The sequence below is a fragment of the Schistosoma mansoni genome, chromosome 1 (genome assembly GCF_000237925.1).
Source record: "Schistosoma mansoni strain Puerto Rico chromosome 1, complete genome".
Classification (NCBI taxonomy): domain Eukaryota; kingdom Metazoa; phylum Platyhelminthes; class Trematoda; order Strigeidida; family Schistosomatidae; genus Schistosoma; species Schistosoma mansoni.
In genome coordinates this window covers 22,552,438-22,565,447 of record NC_031495.1, presented here as the reverse complement: position 1 = coordinate 22,565,447, position 13,010 = coordinate 22,552,438, and the positions used below count along the sequence as shown (strand labels likewise).

At 37.3% G+C, this 13,010-nt stretch overlaps 1 protein-coding gene across 1 annotated transcript in view; it reads left to right on the top strand.

Annotated features, from left to right (window-relative positions):
* Nucleotides 1-8,066: 8,066 nt before the first annotated feature.
* Nucleotides 8,067-13,010, top strand: part of Smp_129050 (putative dynamin) — a gene marked incomplete at both ends in the record, with an annotated part of 64,160 nt that continues 59,216 nt past the window's right edge. Inside the window, 5 exons of the mRNA XM_018793679.1 lie at nucleotides 8,067-8,230; nucleotides 8,265-8,338; nucleotides 8,379-8,531; nucleotides 8,574-8,876; nucleotides 12,125-12,428. Coding sequence (XP_018648167.1) covers nucleotides 8,067-8,230; nucleotides 8,265-8,338; nucleotides 8,379-8,531; nucleotides 8,574-8,876; nucleotides 12,125-12,428 — 998 coding nt within the window. The remainder of the gene's footprint in view (nucleotides 8,231-8,264; nucleotides 8,339-8,378; nucleotides 8,532-8,573; nucleotides 8,877-12,124; nucleotides 12,429-13,010) is intronic.

The following is a 13,010-nucleotide window of genomic DNA, read 5'->3' as shown; positions in this document are numbered from 1 at the left end:
CAAAAATATGCATATTTATTTCCTTATTTATTTATTGATTTCTAAACTTAATAATAATTTGTCTTAAAAATCTTTCCCTTTCAGTCACATTGATTAGCACAACTGTGAAAACCAAATCTTTTATTTATTTATTTATTGGGATCCGAATGAATAAAGCATTTATTATTACTATTACTATCATTAATTATTATGGTATGAAATGATGGTATGGTATAGTATGATATGAAATTGATTTTCAACATTCGAGTTAGGTTTTTTGTCAATAAACTACCAAAATAAAGAGGAAAGTAATATCTCTTGACAGTTTCTTTTTCACTTCATATATGCATATCTTAAATTACCATCATTTCTTGGTTTCTTGTTAGTACCCTCCAAGGTTTGAAACGTTCCTTGTTTTGTTTGATTTTGTTCTTAAACTTGAACATCTAGTCTAAAGAAATTGATCTTAATGAAAAATAGGCAGTTTCTTATTTCACTTCTATAAAATAGATCCCAGTTGAAATATTCATTTTATTTAATAATAATGATATGATATATGTAGATGCATATTCATAGTACTATACATCATACCTGTTTTTAACATTAAAGGATTTTTACTTTCTTTATAAACAATTTTAGAAATTTAAAATTTCCCATAGAATATCCAAGTACAAAAATATAATAAAGCGAATATTTGTTCCCAATCATTTCATCATTAGACTCACCAGTTCTAATTATCGTATTAGATTGGGCAAAATAAGGAATACATAAGCTAATTAAACAATGGAATCTGCTAATATAGTTAAAATTTGCATCAGTTATTGCTTAAATACGTTAAAATTGTCTAATTAATTTATGCTTGTTTTATTTTGACCATTGTAATACAATAAATATAGACTTATAACTGTAGACCCTGTTGATGATGTTATTGAACAAGATTATTTGCTTGAAAATTGTTGTTTTCGAATACGTTATTCATCTAGATGAAACTCATCACATTGAAACTAATAAATATCAGTAATTATGAGCTCTCTTTTGATACTTTAAGAAAAATGAACTTATCTTAAATTAGCCTTTCGCCTAATGTTTGATATATATATATATATATATATATACTCTTTAAAACTTATTTTAACACGATAGATGTAACCGACTAAACAGTCAGTACAGTAAATAACGAATCTTATTTCCCTCTGGACAGCTGCAAGAAACTAAGTAAGAATAATGACTTTTCTTTTGTGTAGTATGTCAAAAATTTAAAGTAAAAAAACAAAGATATATCTGAAGGGGTTTTGTGGAGATTTAGTATTTTATTATAGTTGAAAGCGTGAGTCAATTGAAGCTAGACCACCATGGAAAACCTGGAAACACTGGACGGCCGTTTCGTCCTATTATGGGACTCCTCGGCAGTGCGCATCCACGAACCCGCTCTCGCGAGATTCGAACTCAGGACCTACCAGTCTCGAGCCGAAGCCCTTAACCGATAGACCACTGAGCTGGCATCCAACGGTGTTAGACATTAACACGGCCGTCCAGTGTTTCCAGGTTTTCCATGGTGGTCTAGCTTCAATTGACTCACGCTTTCAACTATGAAAAATATGTCTTTTGGGTTCATCAGCCAGACCACATACAAAGTGAGAAACAACTTTGTGTGGTGCATATATATTTTGCTGACCTTCTGTGCCAATGTTTATGCGTTTAACAAAATAACAAATAAACTGTGTTTATTATATAATCAGTGTATTCTTGATGACAGGCTACGCACGTCTTTTTGGAAATGAATCCATATTGTGAAGGTATGACCGATTGGTGCCTGTCTAGATTATTGTGAGTTGTCGAATTAACAATGTACGTAGTTTTCCAATTTACATGAGGAAGTGCCTGACTCAAAGGACAGATCGAAAATTTTAGTAGGCGAGATAAGGAAGTTTGAGCTACTATATTTAATTAAATTAAACGGTATTTCATTATAATTGCTTCCTAAAATCTTCGCCGACCTCATGGTTTTCTTTAGCATTACTTACCATGAATTCTAGATTTTGTATCATGTGTCTTCAAGCTGCCGGTTGTACAGGCATACTGACTGCATCCGGTGAATGGGAGTGCAAAAGTGTTGTTATTCAGCTCATACAGTACTTCTAGGTTTTTCGTAAGTTCATCTTTAACCTTTAGAATATTAGAAATATTAAACGAAATCTTACCTTACTTTGGAAAATTCTGCATAATGAAGCTTACAGATTGTGATACTTTAGTACTTGCTTGAAGTGGTTAATATGCCCTTCAATTAAAATTAGGTCACCTGTCTTCACTACTGGTTACTCGAGTCATAGATATAGGCGACCTAAAAGCATCCGGTCAAATGAAACTATCACGATTCAAACCTTCTCTAAATTGCTTTATGCACCAATTTGCAGTTCACTTCATCCTCATTGCAGCTTACCTAAGCCAGACTGCATTTAACAATGGACCGATCACCCAACAACTAACCTTGTACTTAAATAACTGATTGCCACCACATGGTCATATCGTCCACTAACCACACAATATCTCACCATGTATTAACCTTTGTCGTTCTAATTCACAGTCCCAAGACTGTAGGCAATTTTTTTTGTTTTTTGTTATATATTTCATATCCCCCCATTATAACCAGAAAACAGATAAATATCCTTTGGAGTGTTCACTCAAACTCCACAAAATGCTGCTCTATTACCGGTCTCAGATAATACCATACCTGATTCATATGGTATGTCTGAGTCTCCGCGCAACTCGTGTACACGTTTATTAGAGCGGGAAGCTCCAAACCTTCACCTACGAAAATCACCTTAGTCAGTCGGCAGGGTGCGTCCAGTTCAAATTAGTGTTTATACATAGCTTGCGATATATCGATACATGTTTTGTGGGATTATCTCTTATAGATGTCACACTACATACCATCTTCGTCAGGGAAGGAACCTTATCTATGGCTTTTAACGACTAAGTTAAAAAATGTGATGTGGATACAACATATGAAATTTCCCAACAAGTCAAAAGTGATCACATTACTAGTGTAATTATATTGTATCAAGACGGTAACTTCAACTACTGATAGATAAAGCAAGAACATCAAAAAACATTGACAGGCTGAACTCATGTAACAAACGGGAAAACGGTGTTCATGAATACACAGTTATATACTAATGAAAAAACTTCAGCTAGTGAAACCTAAAGTAAGACATGTGTGAAAGAGTATTTCACAGACAAAAATAACATAAAAAGCGTTACATATGGGTTGAAATCTAATCTATAGTAAGAAAAAATCAACAGAAATCTGGAATGCTATAACGCAAAAAAATAAACCCCTTTTTATAAATAGCGCAGTCAGCTTTCCATGATCTCACTGATTTTGAGATACCAGAACTCGGCAATGTTTATTTTGTGAAAGAATAGAGGGACCATAATTCTCCGGAAAGGAATGGAACAAACCATGAGCGATTCAACTGAAATTTCATCGTCAGTAACTAAAAAAGCCTCAAAATGAAGGTAGTGTACTATTTATGTATCCTGACACCAGGTCTTCAACGTAGTACACTTTCATAAAGCTAAACGAAACCTATGGTTGCTTTTACATACTTCATCAAAGAAGATTGGATAGTTATTCTCTCCGGTTAGATTTTCTGCGGAAACATTAAGGCTTCGTTTATCAGTGATTTGGCAGTATTCAAGTGATTTTAACTTTGACCTATTCAGCTGAACGATTAGGTCATATTCGAGTAGCGTAAGTAAATCCCCAAAATCAGTAGCTCAGCAAGTCTTCACATTGGATACTGACCATATTAGTTTTAATGGACTCACTTAGCTGAAGGCGCTCAGTCGTGCATCCGCACCGTGCTCAACATCCCTTGCAATCGCTACGCAGATTAGATCACTCCTCAATATATCGATAGCCTACGAAATATATCTTTGAATCTATTCGCCTCTGACTTCTAATTTCACTGGGTTGACACGTTTCGATAATAGAAGGTATTGCTGGTTAACGTGTTGTCAATATACAATACCTGTGGCGTCTTCAGTTGTAATATGACTACACATAAAATTGTGATCAATCCTTTGACAGATAATTTGAGAAAATTTTAAAACACTGGTTATTTTATTATACTGAGCGACTCGAGGAATAAAAGTAATGAGTAGTTCAACACAAGACTTTTTCCTCAATAGTCCTGTAATTAATTTCAAAAATACATTACTATCTAATGTCGTTCACCATAGTAGTGACGACTTTACCAGACGTCTTAACTCATACGTGTTTGGAAGATGTAATCCACGGAATGACCTCCCATTATTTAACAACTATCAATCTAGGTCGTTAAACATAACGCTTGTTTAATATATAGTTGATAAATCTGGGTCCACATTAGAAACAATATTGAGAATATTGTTAAACGGAAGTTAGAGGCCAATGATTACGAATTTCCTCTTGTGTCCACTAATGAAGGCTATAGTAAATTGTTTTTCCTCTCTTGAGTTTTCGTTCGCTACACACATTTTGCGCGATACCTTTCAGCATAAACTATTTCTGTCTCTGTACATTAGCAATCAGTTTCAGTTTGGAAAGGACAGAAGGCTTGTTGACCTATGTAAGTCCTAGCAATGACTGTCTCTCAGTTGATACAACTTTCTTTTGAAAGAGTTAACGGATGGAGTCTCAATCATGTGCTCAGGTAAATAATTCAGCTCATTGATGATTCGATGGGAAAGTGGACAGTCAGCTGACAAGGAATTCTTTCTGGGCTTGCAAACTTTTTGGAGTATCCTCGTAAATTTTGTGTTTTGGAGGACAAGAAAAATGAAGGCATATCAGGTGCAAATTTAACACTAAGCGATTTGAAAACTGTAATCAAGTCGCCCCTAGTTCTTCGATATTACAGCGGGAATAGGCTTAGCTTGGTCAGTCTAGCATCATACTTACTTACTTACTTACTTAGGACAGTTACTCCTAATCGAGCATAGGCCACCGACCAGCATTCTCTAACCTACTCTGTCCTGAGCCTTCCTTTCTAGTTCTGTCCAATTTTTGTTCATTCTTCTTATATCTGTCTCTATTTCTCCGCGTAATGTATTCTTCGGTCTTCCTCTTCTCCTTTGGCCTTCAGAGCTTGTCTTGTGACGCAGTTGAGTGACTTCCTCATTATGTCTGCTATCCAATTCCAGCGCTTCTTCCTCATTTATTCCTCCACTGGAATCTGGTTTGTTGCTGATAGTGTCTGGCCAACGGATCCGAATTATCTTGCGTAGACAACTGTTAATAAACACTTGTATCTTCTGGATGATGGCTTTCGTACTCCTCCACGTCTCCGCCCCATACAGTAGAACTGTCTTGACATTTGTATTGAAAATTCTAACCTTGGTGTTGGTTGACAATTGTTTTGAGTTCCAGATGTTCTTCAGTTGTAAATATGCTGCTCTTGCTTTGCCGAACCGTGCCCTCACATCTGCATCAGATCCACCGTGTTCATCAGTGATGCTGCCCAGATATGTAAAGGTTTTTACTTCTTCCAAAGCTTCTCCATCAGGTGTGATTCGATTGGTTCATGTTGTATTGCATCGGAGAATCGTGGTTTTCCCTTTGTTTATATTGAGACCTACTGCTGCTGAGGCTGCTGCTACATTGGTCGTCTTCTCCTGCATTTGTTGTTGCGTGTATGATAGAAGAGACAGATCATCTGTGAAGTCTAAATCGTCCATCTGCATCCTAGCTGCACACTGTATCCCGAGCTTTCCTCCAGATGTTGACGTCTTCATGACCCAGTCGATCATCAGGAGAAAGGGAAATGTTGAGAGTAAGCAACCTTGCATCACACCGGTCTTTACCACGAATGAGTCGATGAGTTGTCCTCCATGAACAATTTGGCAGTTTAATCCATTATAGGAATTACGTATGATATTGACTATCTTCTCAGGCACGCCGTAGTGTCGAAGAAGCCTCCATAGTATTGTCCTGTCCACGCTATCAAATGCTTTCTCGTAGTCAATGAAGTTGATGTAGAGTGATGAATTCCATTCAATTGATTGTTACACAATGATCCGTAGAGTTGCGATTTGGTCTGTACATGATCTATCCTTACGAAATCCAGCCTGTTGATCTAGCATCATACGTGAGCTTCTATATTCCGGGAATCAGCTTGGTCGCTGTTCTCCGAATCCTTTCCAAGAGCTCACTGTCCTTTTTTGGCAGGGGTTAACCGCTTGTATGCAGCACTCAAAATTAGGACGCACGAACACTGTATATAAAGTCAAAAGCTGTTTAACGTCGATATGACTAAAAGCTCTACGTATTGACCATAGAATTGTAAAACCTTTGGCGGCTATTGCACGGCAGTGTGCAGTAGTCTTGAAGTTTTGGCTAACGATGACTCCTAAGTCATTGTGTGTCTGGACAACAGGTAGCTCAGTGTTATTCATCGTGCATGTATCTGTACCTTGATGACCGATATGCATCACAATACACTTGGAAGCATTTATCGGCAACTACCAGATTTGGGACCATTAAGATAATTTCTGTACATCGTTTTGGAGTTCTAAGCTATCACCCTTACTTTGTATCGCTCTCCATATCTTGACATCGTCAGTATATAGCAAGACTGAGAGGGAGGTCATTTACGTACAAGAGGAATAACACTGTTTCCCAACCTGCACCCTGGGGAACTCCATTAAGCACAGTTTCCCAGCTAGACAACTTGGAGTTCACCCTTACTCTTTGTTGGCACCCAACTAGGAAGTCTTTTATTCACATCAATAGATTGCATTCAATCCCGACATTCCTTAGCTTATATAACAACCGGTTGTGAGGAACTTTGTCGAAAGCTTTGCTGAAATCGATGTAAGCTACGTCTATAGGTAACTTTTGGTCCTTAAGAGCGCACCAGCTTTCACGAGCGACTAATAAGTTTGTGAGACGAGAGCAACCTGTTCTAAAACCATGCTGCTTTTCCGAGAGGATCCGGTTTTCATCGTGATTCTTAAACAGCTCCTTCAGAATAATCTTTCCTAGGATTTTAACAACTACACTATGGGTCGTAATTCTCAAGTCTGTGTTTCGTACCTATTTTGGAGACGGGACTTACCCAAAGGGTTCGTAACAAAGTTAGCTAATTCCCTTAGTAACCTAAGATGCGGTTCATCTGGTCCAGTGGATTTGCTTATGTCAAGCTAATTTAGCAGACAAAGACATCGAGTTCCTTAGTGGTCACGCTGTCCAGTGTTTGTGTGGAGGGATTTTCATGGACCGATGGGAAAAGTGTTTCTATAATAGATAAATTGCTAAAGTAGTTTGAGAATACTTGAGCTTTATCAAAGTCCTCCTCCACTAATGATGAGGCAGTACTGTCTACCCATGGTGAAGGAACATTTCTTCTTTTTATCCTTTGGTTTATATAGGAATACAGGCTTTAAGGACATTCTATGGATTCCTTAACAATTTTCTCTTCGTCCAACTTTCTTAACTTACAGAGGGTCGAGGTTTGTCTCATCAGTCCCCAGTAACCTAAATCTATCCAAATTTTCCTTCTCTTACGGAGAAGGACGCGAACCTCCCTACTGAACCATGGTGGAGAGTTTCTCAGTCCCCTAGGTGTAGTCAAAAGGATGAGGGTTGTGATAACTTTTAAGTATAAATTTCGAAATATATCTCAAGTCTTTTCAATTGACGACTCTGAGTCCATTGTCCAATGTATTGACGATGCTGAGTGCATGGTGTTTTGTATATTTGATTTCCAGACGTTAGGCCTAGATTGAGCTGACATGTGTTTGTGATTGACAGTTATGTGGGAGTCAAAAGTTGAAACTGCATGGTCACTTTTACTAAGGGGTGGCATGTAATCATCCTCATAGTGAGTCGATATATATAAGATCTATTAGGAATGATTCAGAGCCGGAGTTGACATAGAATATATACTCACTCATCACTATCATAAGGATATACGTCATAAGAAATAGTTTACTAATTCTACAGTAGATTGTTTGAAGTCATAATATTCAGTTTGGCCTTGAGATTTTTCAAGGCTACGCATCGGTGGGCTATACGAAGCTTCTGCAATTATAGTTAGTGCAAAATGTATGGAAATGAAGGGATGGAAAGGCTTATCCCTCTTGTTAATAAGCTTCAAGATGCTTTTGCTTCCCTAAACCTTCCGCTGAACCTTGATTTACCTCAGATTGCGGTTGTAGGAAGCCAAAGCGCTGGTAAAAGCTCAGTGCTGGAAAACTTTGTGGGGCGGTAGGCTATAAATAATATTACACTTTCTTTAAAGTGATTTCTTACCGAGAGGTAGTGGTATCGTTACAAGGAGACCGCTTATTCTTCAGCTGGTACATGATAAATCCGGTAGGAAGTTTATTTAACTTATTCCGCTTCTTTTAAACAGTTGAATATGGCGAATTTATTCACTGTAAAAATAAAAAGTTCACAGATTTCGATGATATCCGACGAGAAATTGAACAGGAAACGGACAGAATCACGGGCTCTAATAAGGGTATCTCAAACATTCCAATCAACCTCAGGATTCATTCCCCCAGCGGTGTGTTGTGATTATCTTATCTCACTCCTACATTCTTTTTAGTCCTTAATCTTACCCTTATTGACCTTCCTGGAATGACCAAGGTTCCTGTTGGCGATCAGCCACCAGATATCGAGACTCAAATCCGCAACATGATCATTGAATTTATAGAGAGAGATTCCTGTCTTATTTTGGCTGTTAGCCCTGCTAATTCGGACCTCGCTAATTCCGATGCCTTAAAACTTGCTAAGGAATATGACCCACAGGGTCTGCGTACTATCGGGGTATTAACAAAGTTAGATTTGATGGATGAAGGAACAGATGCACAGGAAATTCTTGAAAATAGATTGCTCCCATTAAGAAGAGGTAATTCAATTGTTTGGTGTTTATTTTATTATATTTGTTGCTTAAAGCATCGGAGTCCAAACCGTAGGTTAGAAACGTTTCTCTGGTCTTCGGATTTAGAATTCTAGTTTAGAAGGCCTTAAATTACAATCCAAACTTGTTATGCTTTTAGGTGAAATATACTTTTGAGGCGAAGTCAAAGGTTTTGGGAACTTAATCTTGCTCCTTGAAGTTCTGACTATAAAAGTAAGACTGATATCTATTAATGAATAGTTAGTAGAATAAGAGGTTGTTACAGCTGATATCAACATAGTACTTCATAGTGAATCCTGATTCATCAGGAATTATTTTATATTATCTCACTACGACATTCCAAGACCTTCATTCATCTCAGTTAGTAGTTTCCAAAAATGCACAAATCAACTTGTGTATCAAACGTTGTGTTCTCTACATCACCTAGGCCTTTTTTACAGTTATGGCGATCCAAACTTTCAAAGAGAAAACGGATATAATTGCGTGATATTGGTTCTGTGGACAATATGTATGCTCAGAAAAGCATTGAACTAATTGTTGACATTTTCCCGCCTCAAACATTTGTCGTATAGAGAGATTTTGTACCTCGTAGCTATGGCTTTTTCGTTATGTAGTTTAAATTTCAACCTATCGGATGCAGATGTAAAATGCTTTTCACATACAAAATTTTGAAGAAATCGGTTTTAACACCAATTATAACACCAGGTATCACACAACAAAGTACCTATATCTTTGTATAATGACTATCTCGCAACTGCTTACCGGTCGATAAAACAATATCATCTGAGCCGTGTCACTCAATGTCCAACTACTGATTACAATTATCTTCCAGACCTTTGTCAGGTGGTCTTCATCTGTCAATGACTCCATCGATTATTGCCACATTCTGGTTTGGTCTCCCCTAGCGTTCAACCTTCTGCGCTAATACGCACAGCTCGTGGATTTGAATTGAGTAGTGGTTAGGGATACGTAATAAATATCCTAACCACCTTTCGGCCGTACCTTAACGTGGTGGTCGGGCTTGCCTATCGTGATGACCCAACTGAGCTGTATTGGCTGGAACATATGTTCGTTTACGTTCTACCATGTCAGGCAGGTCGATTGGAGAACGGTAAGACTACAAGCAGCAACTCAAGGTCTGAGGGCGAAGTCGTACTGCTGACTGTAGAGGGCTGTGACGGCAGTAAGGTGTTTCCCTCGAACAACCAGCATAACAGAGATGCTGCCTTCTCACAAGGAGGGAAGGGGTTAGAAGAGATCGACCATAAAAATGTCACGCCTCATCTTACCTCATGGATTTCCACCTTTGGCGGTAAGGCCCTTCGAAGAACGGAGCTAACACGTCAAAAATCTCTCACAAAAAGGCCGTGCGCCAAATTGTTATGTCCTATCCCCGCCAGATACCACGTGACAAAAATTGCCGATCAAAATGCTGACTTCTATGACCTTGTCCCTGTGCTAAACCAATGATGAGTTGAACAAATAGTAAAATTGGGTAACCATCTCCAACCCCCTTGTTAGACTAGAATATTAGAAAGTTGGTTGTGTGTTCTCACTCTGCCTAAGATGTTTGTGCTGAGAGGCTTCAAGTTCCTAACGAACTTCTTGGCCACACCGTCATTTCGCAAACGATTCCTATTTCGCGAGTCTGTATTTCATGAGTTTGACTGTTCCTCGAAGTTTTCTGATCGGTGTTCAAGACGCCTTTAGAGGTTAATGACTCTCGTTCCATCAATCTCAGATTGTCTCAACGACACCAGGTTACTTTTTGCCGGTGACTAGGTTTAGAAGCATTTAAACCTGATAGTCAGTGATTAAAATCAAATGTTCACAACACTCAGTTAATGGTCCGAAGTTCTTTGTGTTGATATCATGGAGATAAAATGTAGCTTGGAATCAATTGCACTAGTATGAATACACCCAATCTATATTTTTACTAATCAGTGAACATTTCATTATACTGTACATGTTAACGTAAATCCTGTCGTTGCGAATATTTTGTTTCTTCGGTGTCGCTTCTCCTGATCTCCGCTCGCTAATGGTAATGTGCAGTGGATGCACGTTTGCCTTAGGTCATTAGTTATTTCCTAACCTGTGTCTCATCAAATAATCTACTACTCGTTATTCCAAAAACTTCGGTTGATTTAAAACTTAGCAACTGTCCAAATATACCAATCTGAGGAAGTTTGCACATATTCAGTAGTATTAGTGAGTTAATCTGTACAATTATTCAATGCATAATAGGTCCTCTAAACATATTTTTTGTTCGACTTGATTCTATACACATGAATTTTTCCGGTAACTTGATAGTCAGATTCCACATATTATTCGTGTAGTAAACCAATGATATCAAAAACAAAGAACTAATATTTAACGTTCTTGTACAAAGCAGTTTCTGGTCGGTCAATTGATAGCGTAGGGTCTTGAAACATAAAGTAGTTGTATTGAACTAGGATTTGTTGGCCCATCACTCAAATTAAAATCCTATGGCGCGACTCTGCTGCAAAGCAAGTGCATGATGAGATCTTTCAACGTAATGAAATTTCGAGGTTGTTTTTTAATCACGTAGTGTCTTTCAGAAAATAACACGCATGTTGATCGATTCATTGATCATAAGCTTCTTCCCCCTTCTGTTTCTTCAGAAAACTATCATTTCACCATGTCAAACATCTTCAGCTCCATAATTCACTGAAGATTTTATGTTAGAAATAAATGGGCATCTCATTATTGTTCCCTTCTGAAACACGTGGGTGTATCCCATATCTGCTTATTCCACTCTTAGTATGTTGTTCTCTGGCAACGTGTAATGACATTTATCTTCTTGATTACTTCTCAACACTCTAGCAGAAGTTATGAAACTGGAACCGGCACGTCAATCATTAGAGTTCTATTCCAAACAGATCGCTCATTGTTTTACTTTGATTAAGTTGTAGATTGTCTTTCAGATTTTTAAGATTCAGGTTTAATTATAAAATACCGAATACATGTCTATTATTCTTGGTCATAGCTTTTTATTTTAAATAAGCTTCACAAATCACTGTCCACATTTATTACTATGTAGAAATCCTATCAGCCTTTATGATACTTATTGTCATCATTTCAGGGCTAGTGGTTTGCCTTTTGCCTGTTTTTTGCTTTTACATTTTACTCTCTCATACTATCAGGCGTTTGTTCAAGTTGTTATGTTGTAATTCTCTTCTTTAAGCTTTCATACCCAATTTTTTTTACTTGTGTAGGTTATATAGGCGTTGTCAACAGAAGCCAGCGAGATATAGATGGACGCAAAGATATCACTGCTGCTTTGGAAGCCGAACGTAGATTTTTCCTTTCACATCCCAGTTATCGTCATATGGCTGATCGTATGGGAACTCCTTATCTCCAACGTATACTTAATCAACAACTAACGAATCATATCCGTGATACTCTGCCGCATCTACGTAATCGGTTACAAACCCAACTAATTAGTTTGGAAAAAGAAGTTTCTGACTTTCGTAATTATCGTCCAGATGATCCAGCTTACAAAACAAAAGCATTGCTACAGTGATTAGTTCTTTTTTCTTATTTTTGTGTAAAATAAGTTAATAATTTATAATTAAACTTTATAATTATGTAAAATTTTTGTTATTTGTCTGCTGATCAAACTATTGTCCTAGTTAGATTTGTCCAGTTATTTTTTATTTAGGCTGAACAGTTTCTTCAACCTCCTAGCCGAAACCTAAATAACATCCTGTTCATTCTAACTTATGACGTGATGCAGGCTAGATTTCAATTGGAAAGAAAGCACCACACCTCATCTTTCTTTAACCAATTTAATGACTAAGTTTAATCGCTAGGAATTAAACTTTAGTTAGTAAAATAAGGGAGATAGTTTATATAAACAACCAAGTCTGTCTGTAACGACCTTAAAAATGCTAAAATTGCTGCTTGTGTGGCTATTTGTTATGACTGCGTTATAAACTGTTATTTACCACTTGCTCAACAGAACAGGAATGATTTGGCTCAACTTAAGAATAATCGAAACTGTAAATGAAGATTTATTTATGTACCAATCACTGATTCATAATGATCAAAGTGTACTGTCATACATCATTTTTAAGTTTCCGGTCATTAAATAAAATTTTG